Source organism: Phaethon aethereus (genome assembly GCF_964289735.1).
Source record: "Phaethon aethereus genome assembly, chromosome: 16".
Taxonomy (NCBI): Eukaryota; Metazoa; Chordata; class Aves; order Phaethontiformes; family Phaethontidae; genus Phaethon; species Phaethon aethereus.
This window is the reverse complement of record NC_138592.1, coordinates 1,725,274-1,747,539: the sequence shown is the minus strand read 5'-3', so window position 1 is coordinate 1,747,539 and position 22,266 is coordinate 1,725,274. Positions and strand designations below refer to the sequence as shown.

General features: G+C 49.0%; 1 protein-coding gene across 2 annotated transcripts; it reads right to left on the bottom strand.

Moving 5' to 3' along the window:
- Positions 1-5,609: 5,609 nt before the first annotated feature.
- TPD52L2 (TPD52 like 2) lies at positions 5,610-20,372 on the bottom strand (the record flags this gene model as incomplete). 2 transcript variants are annotated; one of them, XM_082007020.1, is made up of 9 exons in its annotated part: positions 5,610-5,705; positions 5,919-5,967; positions 7,254-7,295; positions 7,693-7,719; positions 11,729-11,830; positions 17,525-17,584; positions 18,472-18,620; positions 19,749-19,894; positions 20,354-20,372. In XM_082007020.1, the coding sequence occupies 9 exons, from the start codon at positions 20,370-20,372 to the stop codon at positions 5,610-5,612; spliced, it is 690 nt and encodes a 229-aa protein (XP_081863146.1). The 2 variants fall into 2 exon arrangements, with proteins under 2 accessions (XP_081863146.1, XP_081863147.1); XM_082007021.1 differs by lacking the exons at positions 7,254-7,295; positions 7,693-7,719.
- Between the last annotated feature and the right edge of the window lie 1,894 nt (positions 20,373-22,266).

Below are 22,266 nucleotides of genomic sequence, written 5' to 3'. Positions count from 1 at the left end.
GGCTGCAATGGGGCAGGGGGCTGCGGCAAAGGGGCTGCAATGGGGCACAGGCTGCAATGGGGCAGGGGGCTGCGGCAAAGGGGCTGCAATGGGGCACAGGCTGCAATGGGGCAGGGGGCTGGGGCACAGGGGCTGCAGCGGGGTGGGGGACAGGACACGCACATCACCTTTCGGCTGCAGGCTCAGTCTTTGCTGCCCTCCCAGGAGGTGCCCAGGGCGCTGAGGCCCCAGCGCTGGGGCACAGAGACCCTCAGGGTTGTGCAGCACTGTTCCCGGGGCGCTGCGCCCCACCTGCCACCCGCGCAGCCCCAGGGCACGGTGCTGAGCCCCTTCCTCTTAATGAACAAACGATTAGAGAAAAACGGGTTTTTAAGCTCAAGAGTCTGAGTGTTGTTGCCCGTTGCTCAAGTCTCCCGGCGCTCCCTGGGGAACGCTGCTGTTTCCCACCGGCAGGTGAGAGCCCGGCTTTCCCCCATCCAGCGTGTCCGAGAGCAAGTGACCCCAGTGCCGGTGTGGGAATGCTGCCTGGCCCCGCTGGCGCGCAGCCTCCCCGGGCGGCTCTAACGGCCTTTCCCGTCTGCTGCCTCTGACTCACGTTTGAAGGGAATGCACGATGATGAATCCTGTTTGCCAACGGAGTCGTCACCGTGAACCAGGCACACACACCCTCTCCTCGTGCCAGCCCCAGCTTCCTTCAGCAGCTGCTGAGCCGCCGTCCCAGCCACAAGGACACCCGGTGCCTCTCCTCCTCCAAAACACGGGTGACGCGCGGGGCTCCCCAGCACCGACCTCGCACCTTGGACCTTGCATGGAGTCTGCACCCAAGAAGAGACGCTGAACCCACCCGGCGCCGCACGGGGCCAGCCCCAGCCGCTCGCACCCACAGGGGCTCAGGGAGTCGGCCCAGGGCTCGGAGCCTTGGGCCAGTGCTTGGCTCTGGACACTGCCGGCTCAGCCACCGTGTGTCACCTTGCGCTTTGGGAAACTCCCAGTGATGCAGGAGCCGGGGGTCTGTGCTTTGCCGGGACAAGGGCTCCCATCCTCTTCCTCAATGGGCAGGAGACAAACGTCACAAATCCCCCAGGCAGCTTTCATTTCAAGCCAGGAGGGTGAGCCTGTCCCTGGCTGCTTGCTGGCAGGGGACAATGGCGACTGCCGAGTCTCTTTCATGTGTCACCACACCCCAAAATGTGGCTTCGAGCTTCCTTGGGAGCGCCTGCTGCTCTCCCTTCCTCGGCGAACCTCAGCTCCCTCCTGTTTGCTGGGTGCTCGCCCAGTTACAGACCTAAATTATCTCCCCAATGCATCCAGCGGGATCCGGCTGTGCAGAGACGCTGCTGCGTGAGCACCCGTCTTGGAAACAGATGGGGAACGGGCTGTCTGCGTCACCCGGTCCCGCGCTTCGCACCACGGAGCCAGCAGAGACGAACCGCGGCAGCGGGGAGGGACGAGCATCCTCCTGGGGAGGCGGCAGCGCCGGAGGCAGTGCCACGGGAAGAGCCTCTCGTCAGCTACCGCATCCCCAGTCGATAACGTCTGCTGAGCATGGACCCCCCCGAAACACAGGAGCCGTCGGAGGAGGCCCAGCAAGTCCTCGGCGATGAGGAAAAAAAAGGAAAATAATGCGGTAAAACCAGAGGAGCTGGAAAGAGGAGACGCTGTTTTGGTTGCTGGTTCTGTCGCTGCCTGATCCCAGCTCCGACGGGTCTTGCACGCCAGCCTCGTTAGCGTAGATTTAATATCAGGATGTTTCATTTAAGGGAAGCAACAGGGCAAAGAGGGAGGAGAGAGAAATGACGCTGAAAGAGCTGCAGGACAAACCGTCTCCAGGCTCCAAGGCAGCAGGAGAGCCGCCCAGGGACACTGGGCTGCCCCGAGCCCCTCTGAGCAGCTCTGGCCCCCCGAGGCTGTTGGCCGGGGACGGACAGAAGAGGAATATCGCTGCCAAAGCCTTCTCCCCTGGCTACAAGAGGCTGCCGGGACGTCGGGCGCTCCCGGTGCCGGGTGTTTGCAGGGAAGGACGCCGCGTCCCCCCGGCCCTTTGCAGCCCACAGCCCTGCCCCGACGGAAACCGGGGGTTTGCACCCGCGAGAGCCACCAGGAGCACGCTCAGAAACCGGGAAGCGACGAAAAAACCATCCAGCCTGTAATCAGGAAGGGAAGGCTTAATTAACTGTCCTTCAAAACAGCCGAGATCCCTCGCTGGAAGGGACCAGGGGTCTCGCCGGGAGCTCATGGCCCCAGCTCCGCGGCCGGGGCGCTCCCCGCAGCACCTCTCCCCCGTGTCATACAGCCCCTTCTACCGTCGCACGTCGAGTAGCAGAAAAACCCCCAACCTTCAAAACAAGCAAAACTCCACAACAACAAAACCAAACCCTCACCATCAAGCAGACGCTTCAGACCTCGCCGGGCATCCTTGCTCTGCAGGCACGGCAAACGAGCGCTGCAGAGCTCCGCTGGCCTCCTGCCCTCCATGGCCCTTCTCCATTTAAGAGAGCAGCTCCCGACGGCTGACACGCCGGAGGCACGGGATGCCATCCAGAGGGACCAGGACAAGCTCGAGGAATGGGCCTGTGTGAACCTCATGAGGTTCCACAAGGCCAAGGGCAACCCCCGGTATCAGCACAGGCTGGGGATGAAGGGATGGAGAGCAGCCCCATGGAGAACTTGGGGTTCCTGGCGGATGAAAAGCTGGACGTGAGCCAGCAACGTGCCAGCTCAACCGTGTCCTGGGCTGCCCCCAAAGCCGCGTGGCCAGCAGGGCGAGGGAGGGGATCCTGCCCCTCTGCCCCGCTCTGAGGAGACCCCCCTGCAGTGCTGCGTCCAGCTCTGGAGCCCTCGGCACAGGAGAGACACGGACCTGCTGGAGCGGGGCCAGAGGAGGCCCCAGCGATGCTCCAGGGCTGGAACAGCTCTGCTGGGAGGACAGGCTGGGAGAGCTGGGGGGGCTCAGCCTGGAGCAGAGAAGGGTCCAGGGAGACCTTCCTGCAGCTGCCGGGGCTGAGAGGGGCTGAGGAGAAAGATGGGGACAGACTTTTGAGTGGGGCCTGTTGCAATAGGACAAGGGGGAATCGTTTTAAACTAAAAGAAGGCAGATTTGGACTAGATACAAGGGAGAATTTTTTTACCATGAACGTGGTGAAACCCTGGCCCAGGTTGCCCAGAGAGGTGGTGGATGCCCCATCCCTGGAAACACCCCAGGTCAGGTTGGACGGGGCTCTGAGCAACCTGCTCCAGTTGCAGATATCCCTGCTCACTGCAGGGGGTTGGACTAGATGGCCTTGAAGGTCCCTTCCAACCCAAAGATTCTGTGGTTCTATGATTCACTGCTCCCTCTGCACCGTACCGTTTAAATCAGTAGCAACTGCCAGAGCTTCCAAGAAACCGATTCCCTGAGGTATCACGCTGTAAATCCGAGCCAGCACCACAGCTGCTGCTTTTCCACATTCGAAGTTTCTCCAGCCTCAGCCCCCACTGCCAAGGTTACCGCTGCGGCCGCGGTCCCACGCTCCCAGCCCAGAACGGTGGGAGGAAGCAGGAGGCACGCCTGATGCACCAGCGGTGAAGGGAGCAACACGAGGGTACTCAGAGGATAAGCGCGGGCTTGCAGCCCTTGGTTGAGCACAGGTACGTCTTGGGAACCAGCTGGTGTTCGGTGTCTCAAAAAGGAAACACCAGAATGTGAGTATTATTTAGTACATCCCTTCATGAGAAAGCAGACAGAGCCGACAGACAAAGAAGCCAGAGGGACAGAACGAATATTTCAGTGGGTTCTCGCCTCCAGCCACTGCAGGCGGCTGGAATTTGGGTGACAAGTTCGTAACACGCACCTACGAGCAGACTTTAGTTCTGTTAGATAGGCCAAGACAAGAACAGTCACCCCATTTTCTCCCAAAGGAATGCTTTATTGACAAGTTTCCTCAGTCTTTATCTGTAAAGAGAAACAGTTCAATACCCAAGCTCCAGCGGTCCCCGTCTCACCGGCTCTGCTCCTCGCAGGGAGGCTCCAGTCAAACACGGAGCGCCGGTAAATGACACTCAACACTCCACTACTGCCTCGTACATCTGCCTTCTGATGCTTCCTCCTGTGTCCCCAGGTCTGCAGAGGGAGGGGAGCAGGGGTGGGGGAAACGGAGATTAATCAGCCGGGAAGTGACAAAACTTGCTTCTCTAAAGAAGGGTCAGCGACGGTTCAGTCCCTCCAGGGTGATAAACCACTAAAACTACCCCGATATGTACGTAAGCCAGTCGAAAGACCTGAGTAAGTCCCACGTCGCCTCTAAGGCACAGAATTGCTCACTCTAGGTATCTCTATGCAGCGGCACCTTGCCTAGGCTAAGATCAGGCCTCTAGAAACTCAGAATTTTTCAGCTCCTGAGCAATCAAGTTGGACATCAAAAGAGCAAAACATCCAGCCCCTGGAGGAACTGGTTGAGCTCTGTGACTCTCTGCCAGTCTTGTAAACCAAGATTAGAGCTGGGGCTTTCAACTGAAAAAACCGTCCAGTCAGAGTCAGATGTACCAGACGGAGGAGCCCGCAGAGTCCCCCCAACATGGTGTCCATATTGCTAGAGACAGCTTTGGCCCGTTTCCCCCGGCCCTGTTGCTAGCAGCCTTCAGAAACTCTTCCTCCAAGGACAAAGGCATAAACTGAGAAGGGAGAAGCAAGTTTCATACACTCAGGAAATGGAGTGCACCACTGAATTTAACACAAGAACGGGCTTATAAGCATGCTGCTACTACCGTATGATGCAAAACTCCAGCGCTCAACATCCAGCTTTATAACCCTTACAGTCTTCTCTATAGGAAAAAAAATGATAAACGAGTACAGCATAAGGTGATGTAAGGCTTGCAATGCAGTTTCAGAGTCCAAGGGAGCATTTCCCTAACAGGATGCCGAAGCGTGGTTTGTTGGTTTTTGTTTTTTGTTTGTGTTTTTTTTTTTAAGCTTTATTTCTTTAAAGTTCATTGCATTTAAAAATAAAGATTTTAGTTTTGTTAAAGCTAGAGCATTAGTGTAGCAACGAGGCAGCTGCTAAGTGAAGTTTCCCTTTTGGGAGCCCAGAAAACAAACTCCAACTGTTTACCCCATTTACCAGACTAACTCCAATGAGAGCCAGAGCAAACAGTAACGGGAGAAGCCTGGGAGCTCACAGAGTAGCTGCGTGGCATGCTCTGAACGGAGAATGCAGCCAGAAGCTAAAGCTAAGATGCCCGTGCACGTGGCTTCTCCGGTAACTGCCCTCCTCGCTGCTCAGGGCAATGTATCAGTTGCAAGTTATGTCAGACAAGGGAAAACTGTTTTTATCTATACCAGTGGCATTTCTGAGCTACTTTAAGGAAACTCCATCTTACGTGCTCTCCCAAAAGGACAGCAGTGATACATTTAATCTACAAACTTTAGTGTAAAATATTATTTGTGTACAAAACTTTGCATTCTCTTTATTTGACTTGGATCCAGCAGCAGTGTCTATGAATGAACGATGGATCTCTCCAGACTGGCTCTCAGTCCCGTCTTGGATTCGCATGTCGTCGCTGTTGTGAAGATTTGGGAGGGAGAGGGCTTGCTCTTACGGTTGCGCACAGCCGTGCAGAGCCACGTCGCAGGTCTAGAAAGGAGCGTTGTCCTGTGGAGGCTTGTCTCCAGCTCCCGAGGGGGAGTGGAGGCTGTCAGTGCTATTTTCCCTGCTGCCCACCACTCTGGACTGAAAGAAGAGAAGAGCGTTAGGATAACAAGAAACCAGCACTGAGAATGCCAAGCCAATTCCCACTTGTCAAGGTCACCTACTGTAGCAAAGACTTCACATATCTGAGAGGCCATTTGCCCAAATACTAGTCTACAAGAAAAACATTGCAGAAATTAAAGTTTCTGCATGAGGATTCAGGCTATACGTTTACAAGACAAAGCAGACTGTTACCTTTATGGTCCCAACTCTATCTTCAAATGACTTGAAGGTTGCAGAATTCCTTGACGAAAGGAGAGGGGGGAAAAAAAAAAAACCAAGATCAAGACAAGTTAGTTCTTAACTAAATCAAATTGCACAGTGTGACTGCGCTTCCTGGTCATTCCCACGCAGCGACAGCAGCACCCAGAACACTTCCAGCTCCTCACAGCCTTTGGCACAAATGTCTCAGGCACACCAGACAAGACCACCACATACAAACTCTGAAGGAAAATAGTGACAGCATGTGCAATCCACCCAGTTGCTCAAGCTAAAATGTTGAGGGAAACAAGTTCTAGTTCACTAGGGAATCAACTCATGATAAGTAGAGAAGAAGCTAGCTCTTAGTTCTACAAGGCTTCCAGCTAAAAGCATGCTGTCTTAAATAATGGAAAGGAAAAGCTGAGAAGGGTTTAAAACAAAGGCTTCAGTTTCCCATATTGCATCCCGTGGACAGGAAGGGGAAGGGCCATGTGCCTGTACCTATGGGCGGTTTCATTACTACAGGAGTGATCATTTGCATCAGGAAATGCTCCTAAAAACCACAGTGTAATAAATTAATCAAAGGATTTCGCATTTCTAGCAAAGAAAACCAGGTCAACTGTTTGACAACCTAACAAGCTGCTCTGCATGCAAACGATCCCAGGGGAGTGCTCTGTACCGAGCATTCAGACCGGGCAATTACGCATCCAGAGCTGATCTCCCCGGGCTAGGCTGCGGGAGCACTGGGAGCTGACGAGCCGCATCCCAGTTATTTTTGTTCCAAAGAACCGCTTTATATCTGCGCCCATAAAATAACCTCCGTCGATCTGGAACGAGGATGAATGGAGAGGTTCTGTGGGCCTCGTCCAGCCCTGGCAGTCATTTCTCCTGCAAGGAGATCACCACCTAATGCACCACAAGGGCAGGCGAGAAGGGCACTGAGCCTCCTGGCTGGAGACAGAGGGTCCAGCTTGGGAATCACCTCGGTATTAGTGACGCCCATGCCGTACGTTGCGAGAGGAGGACTGTAATCTCCGCTCCTCAGGGACCTCTGAAAGCTGCGAATTTCAATTAGACTTTAGCACAGTTGTAACACTGCGCTTAGTCCAAGAACAACACAGGTGCTAATAACCATAAAGAGAGATTGGGTAAAAAACCACCCGGAATTACTCAAGCTGTGGGATGCAGTTACCCCATACTCTGAGCAGGGTTTGCTTAAGAAGGGAAACCAGTTGTACAAATCAGAACAAAAACCCAAATAATGACAGAGTCAGCTGTACTCTCCCACCGACCCCACTACTCAGGAGACACAGGTATTTGCTACATTACCTCATTGCTGGCATACTTATCGAGTGGCGAATGGAGTAACTGCTACTCGGAAGCATGCAGAATAAGGAGGAAAAAGTTAAATGGCAATTTTACACAGACACCACGCAAAAGCAGCGTACCCCTGGTTCTTAAGCACTTGCTGTCCACACACACAGGCTGCCGTAGAGGACTGAAGTGTTAAGAGCCAGCCCTCTCTTCTCTTATTTAACAGCTGCAGCCCAGAACTTAATTTTCCAGACATAGGACTGTAAGCATGAATATTTAACTGCAAACTGCAACTGTGACACAAAAGTCAATTACAGGGCATTGGTTTGTGGAAGGTTTCTCAATCTGTGTCAAAAGTGTAGGCAAGGCTTAAATAATCAGCTTCCCCCTTAACGTCTGCAAGGGCCTGGCATAGAAACAAATGCTCTTTTAGCAGCCTTGAAGAGTATCTTACCTAAAGGAATGCGAGAAGGGGTGAGCCCTGGGAGAAGCCACGAGCAGCAGAGAGAAAAGGGAAGCAACAGTCAGACACTTGTGCAGATCTCAACAATAAATGCGGGGCAGCTAAGCAGGGACGTGGTCATAGGATCACGGGACAGCAAAGTCAACTAGCCAGGAGGAAGCCTCTCAAAATAGATTACAGAAGCAAGCAAAAACCAATTGCTTTTAATTAACTCAAGCCAAGCTAAGAGGTTTTTCAGAGAACAGTAAGAGCACCTACAGCAAGTTAGAGCCAGGGTGCTGGGGAGGGAAAGGAGTGGGTGTGCAACAACAACAAAAACCCAAAACATTTTACCTACTCCCATCCATTGCTTTCATGCAATTTTTTTTTTTTTTTTTTTTAGAGCATGTTTTCCTAAACTGAGGGCTTTACCAAGCGCTAGCTAATTTGGTAAAGATACCTCCTTTGCCCATTTCCCCCCCCGAGATCTCATACAAAGACAGCACTGCTAGGACTTCCAGTTGAGAACTTCGGTAACGGAAACCTGCAACGGATACCTGCACGTTATGTTGCCAAGCCTGCAGATCTCAAAGTTACAGCTCGGAGAACAAACACATCTCAGCATAATAAAGATCAGAGTATCTGGATAAAAGGTATCATGTTTACCCCACAACTTAGTTGCTCATTTTTAGGCTTCAAGGCAAACTATCCCCCATCAGGTTACCAGATTTTCACGTGTAATTTTGCAAGGCAGTAGCATCTCAGTAGTCATTTGAAATAACAGACCAAGGTTTCCTACTTCTCCTGGTGAGATTACCAGGATGCTCTAAAGGAGCTTCACCTACCAGAAGCAGTGTTTTATTCCACTTAAATATCATTTTTGTCCCTCCAGCAGGAAGCAGTCATGGCAAGTTGGATCTGAAGTACCTGGCAAGGAGTACAAGGGCTTTTCCTCACAGCCAGAGCAAAGACGTTAGGCTTTGCGGTTTCATTTCCCCATGCATCCAAGTCAGCTCTTTGGCAGGGCAGACTCCGTGAAATGCTGTCTTTGCATGTGAAATAAATTAACTTTCTACTTACTTTTGCTTAAAAGGAGAACACCAGAGATAACACATGTCCATGCACCATGCTACTCTGTATGCAATACCACAAGCACTGGTTCATTTGTTCAGTATCTTGGCCTGGACCTAGCAGTAACCCTTTTCCTCCTTTCATAAAGATTTAAAGTTTACATAAATTCAGGAATTTGCAGGCACCTTTGGGGCTTGGGCTAACATTTCACAATGAATTTGCTTGTAGTATTATGTAGCGTAGACCTCATCAGGCAATATGGAGTGTATTGGGGGACAGAAAACCACAAAGCAAGCCGTTATCAACAAAAAGAAAACACTTTCTATTTTGCAGTTTACTGGGCTCAGTAAAATGCAGGAACAGAACATCTGAAAGCCAATTTACTTTTTAACTGTACGTGGAGATAACAGAAAAAGCTGAATTGGCCAAGATTTGAAAAATCCCACCCACTAATTAAGGAACATTTTCTCCCCTCAAGGCAAGCTAATAGAGCAACAGCATTAATACAGTTAGTGCACAGTCACCGCATTCACTTCACAATGTCTCCTTACAGTCCACAGCTATAACATTTTGAATTATTTTGACCAGAATACAGTGACCCTAAAGATTTAACCCAGGGACACATTACTTGTGTTTCACAGCATTTTGGTCCAAGTGTTTTTAATGGAATTATGACTACGCCCTCCGTGTATCAGAGGCGTTTGTCCCACTCCTCACGCCTTCCTTGCATTTATCAACCGGTGAAGGCTGACTAAACAAGGAAATCCCTTCTGTTATCTCAACACTTCCAGTGATGGAAAATAAACCTGCTTTACAAGTGAATTTGTAGTGTAAGAGGAAAAAAGAAAGTACAGGAACGAGGTTGCAGTGTAGGCTACAAGGCCTGTAACAGAGATTCTCTGGGAACAGAGATCACCCCCACTCCTCCAGAGAAGCGATCACAACAACACAACAGACTTCACTCCTCGTCAGCTCTGATCACATCTCAGAACACCATTCAAAGTTTCACCTGGCAAGGTTAGAAAGTGACACAGTTCCTGTGGACACTTTTGCTCAGAGTTAAAACCTTATTCAGAATCAGAAAGATCAAGACTTGAATGCAGCACAGGAGACAGAAGTCTGCTTATATACACATACAAAAACTGGAAGTCTTAAAAAAAAACAGTCGTTACTGTGTTCCCCGACAGGGCCACATATACAAAGCAAATCCTGCTGAAATATCTTTGGCAGGGATTCCCAAGACATAAGACAGAAGCTGCCTCTATTTCATAACACACCACCCAAGGTATTAGCTATAAAAAGGAATGCAGATCTTTAAACTGGTGACTAATGCTGAGCAACATCATTGCTGCAAAGGTCTGACTTGTTTGCAGGCCAGCTGACTTCACAGCCAGTTTTCGCTACGACTGTGTCAGGCCAGCTCTGTCACCAGGAGTAACGGGCACACTCTTCTCTCAACCACGCGTCCCCTCCCTCCAGCATCTGCTCCTGGGGTGGCACAAACATCTCTGCAGCTACATGGTGAACTGGATTCTCCCAACCAAAAGACAACAGGCAGGACCAAGCCTGTCAGAACAGCTTCTTCTGGCAGCAACACTGGTTCAGGAGTTCCCTGTTGGGTCTAAAAAGCACAGTTCCTATCCCTTTGCCACAACAGCCTGACCAGCTTGCAGAAGTCAGGCCACAGATTTACGTCACTATTATCAGTTTAGGAAAATCTATTACCACCACATCTGGCACCAACATCGGTCTGCTGTGATTACATGTAAATCTCTTCTTCCCGTAGACCAGGTAGTTTCCAAGAAAGAAAAACTGGAAAGGGTAGGAAACCAACTAGTCCTCTGCCAAATTCAGAGAAGTGAGCTACTGAAAACGCTCACCAAAAATTACCCTCCAGGAACACAGTAACTCACTCACCAAGGACAGAACTAGAATAAATCAGTACCATGATACTAGAGAGGCCAACAAGTTCTTACCACTTGGATACTCCCAGCCACAGTAGAATAGGAAACTCCCTACAAAGAATGACAGCTACCCATTCAATCATGTTAAATAAAAGCTCTAAGAATACTTCCTTACTACCTAGACAGGTTGTATATTCAGAATCAGCTCTCTATTCCAAGAAAGGTGTGTTCAAGGTATTTTGCATGAAAAACTTGGACATTACCTTTAATGGGAAAAGCAATCTTTAGCTTAAAGTTCTGAAGATCAGGTAAATCACTAATTCTAACCTTCAACTTCGTACGGCTGAGAAATTTGCAGAGCAAGAACCTCAGCCAGCAACCAAGGGAACCAGCCCTTCACTTTCCAATTCAGAGAGGTTTAAATTTGCAGTTGCTTCGTCAGTCATCTGCTTAAGGACTCTAGATAACCACCAAGCACAAGAAGAAATTTTTAATGTTGTCATGAGCTTCTGAATCAATTCATATCTTCCAATCAACATGACACAACTGTTCCTGGAAGGCATTTTCCCCTTCTGTGCAGAAAGTCAACACACAGGACTTGATACCGCATGAAATGCAGCATCTAGACTTTGCCCCATTTTAAAGCATAACAGAGCACAGGAGTGGTGACCCCCTTCTAGCCCTAAGCAGTAACGCTGAGGAAACACACTTCCATAATCCAGCAATGAAGGGAAAAAATAAACTTTAATACTAGTTTCTTACATATGACATAAAAGCTGCAGTGAAACCGTATGACAGTAAAAGGAGGAAGGCTGCTTAAAAACGTTCTGACAGTTCTCCTAAGCTGAACCAAACTTAAATGCCTTAGAACGGGTTTAATCCCATCAAGTCTTTAATAAGTGTTTAATCTGGCCTAAACTACGATGTACAGGGCCACACAGAAGAAGGTAGTTCATCAACAGCAATGTGCTACCAACTAAATAAAAAAATGGAAAAAAGTCTAGTTATTGTCTAAAGTCTCATTATTGTTTGAAACCAACATCAAAGCACTGGAGCGCGAAACAGAATCTTACCTCATGTCACCAAGTTTCCTGCTGATAACAGAACCTACATTGGAAAGGGCTGCTGAAGTCTTCTGTCCTGCCTGGGAAAGGGTTTCCTGGGTCTTCTTATAACTAAATAGAAAAAAAACATCGTAAATTGAAATAACAGGTAGGATCTGAAAGCAAGAAGCATTCCTCCCCATTTTGAAAAAGGAACCCATATTGAAGGAAAGAAGCTAGGTTAGTGAGCTGCACTGACTTCACTGAAAAAGCCCCTTCCAGTCCTGCATATGCAAACTTCAAAGACTTGAAGTTTTAAAAAGGCAGCAGGTGTAGCATTAACCTTTCCATACACTCACTTTACCATTTTGACCATATGTTCTTAAATCTGACAAACATTTGCAAAAAGACAAAAAAAACCAAACCCCCCCATTTTCCAGGTGGAAGCTCTAACACCATAGCATCATATCCTATTTGCTCTACAACTATCTTTTGGTCTCTTGAGAAAACAAGTCTAGGAGCCTATTCCGTAATATCCTTGCAGCCCTGAAGCAGTTGCAGCGTTTGTTGTAGTGTTAGGTTAGGGAGGAAAGAGGCAAGACTAGCATCACTGTATAGCAAAGAAATGCAGGAATCAGCATTATTCCTACAACTGCAGTTTAGAAATAAATTGGTAGAGAAGTTTCCTATCAGTTACCATTAACCACAATACATAAAAAGTCTGACAGCTTGTATTTGTCAGCTGATTACATTTGAGTTTATACCAGAGCTGGGAGAAGACAGACACTAGAGAACCTTTGTTCCCTTCAGATGGGACTACTCTCAGAAACAAAAATTCTTTGAGCCACATTCATTAACTCATCCCCTCTAAGCTATTCCACAGTTGGTGATTAACATCTAGATTTATGGCATTCTTCAAATTATTTAAAAAAAAAAAAGACTTGGGCTGGAAAACAAGTTCAACCATTTAAGCCAAGCTTTCTTATTCCAAACATTTAAACTTGAGATTACTCTTTTGCCTGACTAGGATATTTAGGAGAAGTGCATTATAAACAGTCTAGTGTGTTCACTCATGCCTGAGCTCCCAAGGCTAGAAGCACCATGGTGACAGCTGACTGACTTAAAGCTCATTCTCTTCAGAAAGAGGTGCGGGAGACAGCACCACAGCACCTGAATTACAACACGTTGGTTTGTTGCTTGGTTTTTTTTGTGTAAGACCAGAGCCAAGTATTTGTAAATCAAGAATGTACACGAGTCATGCAGAACAGGGCCAAACCACATCAGCTTTACCTTCCCTCTTCCTGTTCCTGAAAGAAAATTCCTATAAACCACACATTTTTCAGACCAACTCCTCTTGAATTCAGCAACTCCAGAAGAACCCGAGTATGCCCTAACAGCAAGGCCTCGATACTGTTTCCCCACAGCACAACCCTTTGCAAGAAATAGTCACCTCAGGACAACTGAGGAGTGAATTGGTCATCATCAAAGGGGCTTGCTCTTACATGTGCCTTCCTATGGCAATAATGATGTTTGAACCCTAGGGCCAAAGTTGCTTTGGAAGAGGAGGACCTCAATCCTTGACTTCAGCAGTCAGGTTCCTCCCTGGCCGGCTGAATCCTATCGTGGGATTTGATTTACAGCTGCCCAACAGAAACACCGAAGACCTCGTGCTCACCGAAGCTGACTCTACATCTGCTTGGCACCCAGCTCACTCAGATCAGCGATGAGAAGAATGGTTTACAGACTCAAAAGACACCATCACACCATGCACACACTACAAACTCACAGGTATTACATCTAACTTCAGCAGATACAGGCCAGAGATTTCCCAACTGTATTTTCCACACTTCACAGCAGTATTCTTAAGATAACTGAAGATCTAGCACTCAGGTGCTGCTCCTTCTGCCTGAGTATGCTCGACTGTTTGTGCTGACACCACGATGTAGATCAAGGAAATGACCCGGCTGAAATATAAACTTGGAAGAAAAAAAGACAGATCAGATCGCCGGTCTAGTCCTGCATCCACAGCTCCCCCACACACGTACACACCTCCACTGCTGCAACGCAGGAGGCAGAACCAGGGAAGTGCAGCTGAGATGAGAAGCTCTTTAACCCAGAACTGCCATCAGACACACATGTGGAACTGCATCTGTGACAACCAGGGATCAGGTTATACAAGACTTTAATGCAACTTAACTACACCCAGCACTGACCTAGAAATCACAACTACTCTCCTACTCTCCTGCAAGAGACATGGCCAGGTCTACCCTGGCTTTAAATTCACAGTCACTCGCTTTCTTCCCTTAGCACCTGTACAAAGCAGAATAGAATAATCTAAATCTGGGACTAATGAATATGAGCTCAAATTAATACCTTGCTCCACTAACAGGCAACTGGCTGCAGCAGAAGCTGCAGAAATTATCTTTGCCCTGTGGTGTTCATCCTGTGATATTCAACCATTTCACTGCATCCCTCTCCTATATACCCTGACGGGGAGGAGCCAGACCCACACCCTCAAATCCTCGTTTATCCACTAATACCAGCTTCTTCTCACTTGCTCTTATCCAGCAATCGCTATTTGTGCTCTCTGGCTAAGTGCACAAGCCATCTAACACGTGTCACGTCCTGGTTACAAGGAAACTGGAGCTAGGGACAGACTGGGCTGATTTCTGTGCTGTTTCTGCACAGCTTGCAGAGGGCAAGTCAAGCTCTGTGGCTGGGAACAGCAGCTACCAGGAAATTCAGCAGTGCACAAAAGCACCATAAGCTTACAAGTTAGGCCTATTCCCAGCTCAGTCAGGATGCTTGTTAGTTATAATGCAGAGAAACTTGAACAACAGGAAACAGAATGCATTTGCAATAAAAAACCACCAAAACATACGAGTAAAATCTCATCCCTTGGATTTCTTGAACTTGACTCTTCACATTTACCGAGCCTTAGACACTCTATTTGTTTTCTGAAACGTTGCTGGAATCTTGCTTTTCAAGCCCCCTTGCCTCTCCATTTTAATCAGCATCTATCTCGGTAGCATGAATTGCCACTCTATCTTGTGCCAAAACAAGCAGGAAAACTAGTGTGCCACAGCTATTCAGGTCTTAAGTGCTCTACAAAAGCACGCTTCCGCCACATTTCTGGCACTTATTAAGTACAAGGAAACAGATATAACAAGAAGTTTTCTATTCTAGCAGGGACACCCAGGGAAGCACTCTCATTAAACACCACTGGAGCCAGTCACACTGTCAGCAAGCATGAAAACCAAGGTCATTCTATTTAGCAAGTGAAATAGTGACAATTTACATCTTCTTGTAAACATACACGGAACACTGAAAGTAGAATCTGCATACTTTAAAGTTTTTTCTGATACTCCTACTTTTTATCTCTGCTCATCTTTTGCCCGTCTTATGAAGAAAACCTTCTATTCACACACTCTGCCAATAAACAAGCCAGCTCAAAGGACTGAATTTCATACCCACTCCAGAGAACTGGAAGAGCTGGCTTACCTAAGACCTACCTTACCATGGTTTACAGCAGTTCAGCAAACAATGACACTACCTACCTGCTCACACTGCATCGCTGTAAAGGACTCCCCTATATACTGTGGGAAAGATGCAGTGAGAAGGACAAAGTCCAACTTCCATAATATGCCTCCACAATTTAGTCCAGATGAAAATTTAATTCCAGGCATTTAATAAAAACATGGCTAAGAGACCTTTGCAGCCAACCAGTGGAGTGTAACAGCTGTGAGGTTTAAGCTCTTCAAGTCCATCTGGGGCCCCAACATGACAGAGCAGCTGCCTTGGTCACTACAGCTGCACTTGCTCTCACCAGGTACCAAGGCAAAAAGAAGAGCTCCTGCTCCCTGCAGAGCATGTTGAGGGTAACAAGAAGAGGTCAGTCTGGCTATTCCACAGCTTGTCAGCTGAAGTGGTAACTTGTGGCACACAGGTCTCAGGTACCCAGTGGCTTCAGCCAGTTCTCCTCTGAGAGCAGGCAAGCGTTTGAAGAGTATTCACTCGGATCACAATGAAATCATTCAAATACTGACCTGAGGAAAAGCTCCCTCTCCCAGAAGAAGCATTTATCATGTTAAAAAAGTGAAAGCTACAAAAAGAGAAGTGTTTAAATAGATCTAGTCAAAGCAGAGGACTGTGAAAAGGGGCACAGAACGTTAGTGGCAGCAGACTGTCATGAAAGCATTTGTTAATACTGAAGGTTAAGACACTCACGCTTCTGATTGAGTTAATTTTTCATTCCAGTCCTCCAGTGTGCTGCTGGCTGAAAGATATCTACAAACACAATGGAGGTTAGATACGGTGCCAAGGTTCACAACAGATGCTTCTTTTGACACTTTCCACATTATTAGTGTCTCTTTACACTTACGGTATCATAGGTTTTATTTCTGTCAGAAGGAAAAGAGCTGCTGTTTGAGAGGCAGAAAGACACCTAAGCCCCAGTTTCTTTCTTATTTAAGCACGTTCAAACACAGAGCACAGGAGACAAAGCCTGCAGTTTAGAAGGTGTCAGGAACTGAAAGACTTTGCATCCTCTGCTCCCTTTCTATACACTGTGTGGCGGCTATATACTAAAAGCACAGAGCAGTGAACAGAGCTCAAAGCCAAAAAAAAAAAAAAATCTGACTGCCACACCCAAAGCTATGTTTTACCGATATAGCATGACCTGGACAAACTGTTAAACTTAGTTTCATTTTCTAATCTTTACAAATCACGTTTGCCTACATAAAAACCAGTACCTTAGGGGTTGTGAAAAATAACACTGGAGGTACAGAACACATACAAGTACTACAGAAAGCATCTGCTACCAGCTCAGACAACACGCAGAAGGGCTCAGAGGAGGTGACATATCGCAGGCAGTTCACATCACCCAGAAGCGTAACTCTCCCCAACTAGATCAGTGCAATCCTGCCTAATGACGGGATGCTCCCAATGCACAATTTCCTCTTAGCTAAATAATCATTTCCTTCAGCACAAGACATGGAATGGAAAGAATCTTCAGTGCAGAAAACATTCAAGGTCTCCCTGACGTTCAGCTATGCATCAGGAATCGAAAGGATTCATGTCTAATATGAATGGAGGTCTAATATAATTAAAGAATATATTCCAGAGCCGAATGTAGCCAGATGTTCCTTCTCCGCATCGGTCATCTGCTCATATACACTGCAAAGACTAAAATTCATGGCTTTCTAGTGTCGACATCATCAAAAAGGTTGACATACATCAATGCAGAAGAGCCACTGCATGGCTATATACATACATACATAAATATATATATATATATACACACACATACATATATTTGTATTTGCACAGCCCGTATTTCCAGCCACAGGTAAATGCCTTCAGACACCTTCTCTCCCCTGTGGCCGTACAGAAAGAGATATCAAATAATCAAACTGATGCCTACCACATCGGATGATGAGAAGAGAAATAGTTTCACAGTAAAGATAGAGGTTCACTAATAAGATATTTTACTACAACAAACTAACCTACCATTGACCAGCTAAAGGGAACCCGTGGCTGATTTTTTTGCCTTTTTTTTTAATAAAATGTGGTCTGGTAACTGATTGGAATTTTTCTTCTGCAACAGCAAGACCATGAAAGAGATGACAGCAGTAACGTTTACTCATCTCCTCTGCAACTGAGGGATGTTTATAGCTGGAAGCCAGGCATGCTGCTAATAACAGCCCTGCTTCACCACTGCCTCCAGCTCCCAGTCAACCCCTGACACCTGTGAGAACAAGTAGCAGCACAAATCGGGGAACGCAGCAGGGAGCAAGGAGGTGTTGCTGAGGAGCCCCAGGCACTCACAAGTCAGACTGTGTCACTTTGTCATTCCACTCTCCAAGTTTCTCAGATGTTTTCACATAACTAGAAACAGAAAGTGTTAATGAATATAACTTTAATATTCATTTTTGAGAAGACAATGACACAGATTTCAGTTACAAAGGAATAACAGAAATTGGGCAGGGATGTAGGAGGGAAGATGAGGAAATGGGAAAGAATAAACAGTGAGATGAACAGCTCAACAATCTGCTCTGCAGTAGCATTGCCAGCAACTCCAAATTCCAGCTAAGTTACACGAGATGTTTTAGACTGAACGATACCTCTATGGCTACTGAGAGCCCTTCACATCCAGGAAGAACTGCAGGGCCAAACTTACCTCTTTGACTCTCCTTCTGGTACTGTCAAGCACTGCAGTGACAATACCCTTAATGCCTGTTCAGGAACAGCCAGTCTAATCACAGATCTTCTTTAGGCAGAGATGCCTATGTGTAATGGACACTAATATTACAGAATTTTTTCCTAGGAAGTGCAGACTTTTTAAGCCAAGCTATATGACTCAGGAAATAGCTTCTGAGCTAGCACTATGCAGCAGAGCTTTGAAACTTCTTGCACTTCTCTGAGTCTGAGTTCAGAACAAGGCAGCAGGAGCTCCTTCGCAAAGGATGGGCAGAAATTGGCAAACTAGACTGTTGAGTGGTGATCTAGATCTCTAACATCATTGGAAAGATCATCCAGCAACAATTTATCCTGATCACAATTGTGAAAGTTCTGTTTATGCCAACATAAAGACATTGACGTATTAAAAAAAAAAATTCATTGCTCTAATTCATTTAGAATAAAACTGCCTTTTATTCTAAATACCCATCAGAGCAAAAGCCTCCAGCCACTTGGAAGAGCCCTGGAATATGTTGCTGGGCGATAATTACTACAGAGTCATATTTAAATAAAGGTGCATCACAAGCAACACTTACGCATTGGAGACTTGGACATCATGCCAGCTTTTAGACAGGTTTTGCTTTAACCCATCCAAGGGAGTCAAACCTAGCTTCCTCTTCAACTCTCCACAGTGCCTCTCTTTAGCGGCCAGAACTTGCCTGAGAGTACCAATTTCTTCTTCAACCTTAGAGAAAGGTAGAGGTTTGTCTTAAGTCACAGTTCAGTAAAATTCTGAAAAATAAGCCACCTTCCTACCTCCCACAAAACTAGTAAGACTTCATTAATATGACTTTAAAGAATTGGTAGGGATGTCAGATACACGCAGAACAATTCAACTGAACATGAACGGTGCTGGAATGGGAAGCCCACAGACCAGACTTCAACTGGGAAAACATCCATACAAGTCATTGTACTGGCGACTTAATGGCACCAAGATCAACAAAAATCACTCTTAGCGCTGTAACTTCAACCACAGATAAAAATCAGCTGCCAAACCTTAATTAACTAAGGTTTCTGTCTTATGATTCTTTTTCTCTGATGTCATTAAAGCAAAGAGCTTTTCCTCAAAGATCTTTCTTACAACATTTTCAAAGTGCTCTGGAGTTATTTCCAGGCAGAGAGGGTTCATTTCTACTTTAACTGCAGTTCACCAAGATCTGCATGACCACCCAGAGCAGCAAAGTCCTCCCTCGCCAAAACTTGCAAGTCAAAGAACCACCATGAGATTCTCAAAAGAAAGAAAGGACTACAGAAGGACAGCTGCAATTATCTTCAGCTACATTTCAGATAGCAATTATAAACTGACTTTAAATCCCAAAAGGTCCCCACAATTTAGGATATTACATTACAAACTCTCAGCTCTTCAAAAGCATATAGGCACCAAGACCAGCCACCTACAAAAGGTAATAAATGTTTAAGACAAAAAGGTAGAAAAAGAAAGCACGTTAAGTGCTCCATTGTTGCAGCTTCCCAAGGAAAATCGAGTTTCTTTTGCATACCACTTGCCTAAAGTGTTTTCTCACTTCAAATGGAGCTAAAAGCCTAGATTAAGCTCACGGCATCAAAAGCCACTTATTTCCTTCGAGCTCTAAATTCAGTCGTTCTGGGAAAGAGCACGCAACATACCACGGTGTTTGAAGTATCTGCCAGCTTTGTGCACTTTAACAATTAGCTGAGAAGTCCAAAGGTAACACCACCGCAAAACTCACCCCCCCCCCCGCCCCCCGAGTCCTGCTCCTGTGGCACACGGATCTGTGTTTGCTCCTTCCTGGCAGGACAAAACTGCGGCTGACAAACGCGAGCACCCAGTTACCTTGGCAAGCTCAGATCTCAACTCCTCCTCTTCGGCAAGAGTCAGTCCTTCGGGCGCAGAGGTCCTGGCCGACGCCGCGCTATCCACGGGAACATCTGTCATGGCATCCGACAGCAGACCTTTGTTGGGAGAGTTAAGGTTGATATCTGTCACAGACAAGGAGCAGAGGGCAGACAGAGTAAGCAGCCAGCAAGCGGAGCACGTTATGCAAACCTGGGCCGTCTGACGGGAAAGGTGAAGAAAGGGGCTTCGCAGAAAGAGGAAGAAAAACCTCCGGTGGAGTTTCCTCCGTGTGCACCTACCAGAAGGGACAGAAGCACCGGGCTCTGCTCGTCAAAAATATCTCCTCTGCCCAGCACCGCCTGCTAAAGACCCGCAGGGCCCACGCGAGACGCGGGGGATGGGTGGAGGTGGCGCAACGCCACCGGGCCCCCCCCGCACGGCAGCGCGCCCCGGGCCGCCTCTCCCCGCACGGCAGCCCGCCCCGGGCCGTGTGCCCCCCTCAGGGCTGCCCCGGGCCCCAGGGACCCCCGCCACCGGAGGCGAAAGCCGGTCCCCGGGGGTTGGAGCGCAGCCATAGCCGCCACCGCTGCCGCAGCCCCTACCCTGACTCGCGCTCTCCATGGCGGCGCCCCAGGCCCGTCCCGCCGCCACCGCCCCCCTGTGACGCAATCAGCGCCGCGCCGCCCGCTTCCGGGGAGGGTCGCGGGTAGAGCGCGTCACCCGCCCCGTCGCCACGGCGACGGCGCCACGTTCCGCCCCCCCCTCCCCCCGGAAACGGCGGCAGGGCGGGGGTGATGTCGCGGGGCGGGGCTCCGCTCCGCCGGGGACTGGGCGGGGCCCGCGGGGCTGTGTGCGCGGCCGGAGGGAAGGGGGCAGCACCAGCACGGGCCGCCCCGGCCTGTGGCACCGGGCAGGGCCCGGTTGCCCCGTGTGACCCCCCGGGCCTTGTCCCCCGGCCCAGGCTGGTGCTGGTGGCCTTCTGCCGCCGAGCTCGTTAATTAACCCTGATAACTCACCGGGGTAATCAGCCACGCCGCGTTTCTGCTCTTGCCGCCTCTCGCTCTCTGCAGGGTTTTGGGCTGCCGTGTAGGCCCGGCGGCGGCTGCAGGCCCTTCCCCAGCACCCCCAGCCGTCCCCGAGAGCCCTGCTGCTGGCACGGGGCCATTGCCTGCTTCCAGATGTGCCTCAAAAATCGGATTTTTTCACGAGGTGCCCACCCCCCTGCAGCTGGTGGGAGCGGCACAGAAAGCGGGAAGCGATAGCAGGAGGGGAGGGTTTCGCCCTGCGCTGCTACGAGCTTGGTCCCCGGCCATAAACCTGCCCTTCGTTTTGGAGGGGCTGGGAGCGGAGCGGGAGCTGAAACTCCCCGGTGCTGCCACCCTGGCCTCTGCCTTGGTTTTGAGGAGCGCGTCGGGGCGCAGAAGGGTGCGGGGAAGCCCTGGGCTGCTCCACTTCCATCCATTTTGCCACCCACCTCGCCTCATTGAAAACCCCGCTCAGCTGGGGCCTCATTGCCAGCTACTTTCGTTTTTAGAGCCTTTTCCTCTTGGTCTCTTTGGGTTGCCCAGGATGAGCGTGAAAAGGGAAGCGAATACGAATGGGGAAATGGGTGTGAATTTTTCAAGAGCCTTTTCCAACAGCACGCCTCAGCTGCCCCAGTGGAGGGTTTGCAGTTAGCGCCCGCCAGCGCTCCTGGAAAAGCCTGTTGTGGGGCACAGCCCATCACCGCCAGCCACCCTGCGTCTCTGTTTGTCCTGGAGAGGACAGGGAGCATTTTAACAGCTCCGCTTTTTTTGAAGGGGTGGGGTGTTATTGTGAAGTTTGAAGCCTCGGCGCAGGTCTCATTTTGAAGTTGAGCCCAGTGGAAACCCAGGGAGTGGCCAAATGCTGAACCCATGTGAAAAATCTGTATTTTTCTGGGCTCACCAAAGCCCGAGTTCCTGAAAATCTGGCGCCAAGAGGTGGCTGCAGCAGGAGGAGCCGGGAGGGCTGCGGCTCGCGGGAAGCTGCAGTGGCCTCTGCCAGCTCTGCCAGGCGTGAAACCCCACTGCCAAGTCCAGCCTCGCCGAACGGCCAGGCATCGGTCTGTGCCTCGTGGGGAGGTGGAGGATTGCCCCCCAAGCTCTGGCTTTTAATTAAATGCATCATGCTGCCAACTTAATTATTCCCCATCCCAAGCCCTTGAAGGGTGCTGGGAAGCAGAAAGCAATCCTGCATTTGGGGAGAGAAAATAAAAACATCCTCTTTGTGCCGGGATCATTGCTTTTGTTCGAAACTGTGGTGGCTCTGCCGGGACTGGGCAGTAATTTGGGGGCAAAATGTCTGCACCATCTGCAGAGGCATTCGCTCGCCCTGGCAGCCGCAGCTTCACACCCTCCACGTTCCTCCGAGTTCCCCTTTTGCTGCCGCCGGGCTTTTTGCTTGGTTGGGGCTTTTTTTTTTTTGCCATTTGCTGGCGAGGGCCAAAATGTCAGCCCTGGGGCCAGTTCCCTTGGCTGATCCCCTTCCAGCTGTG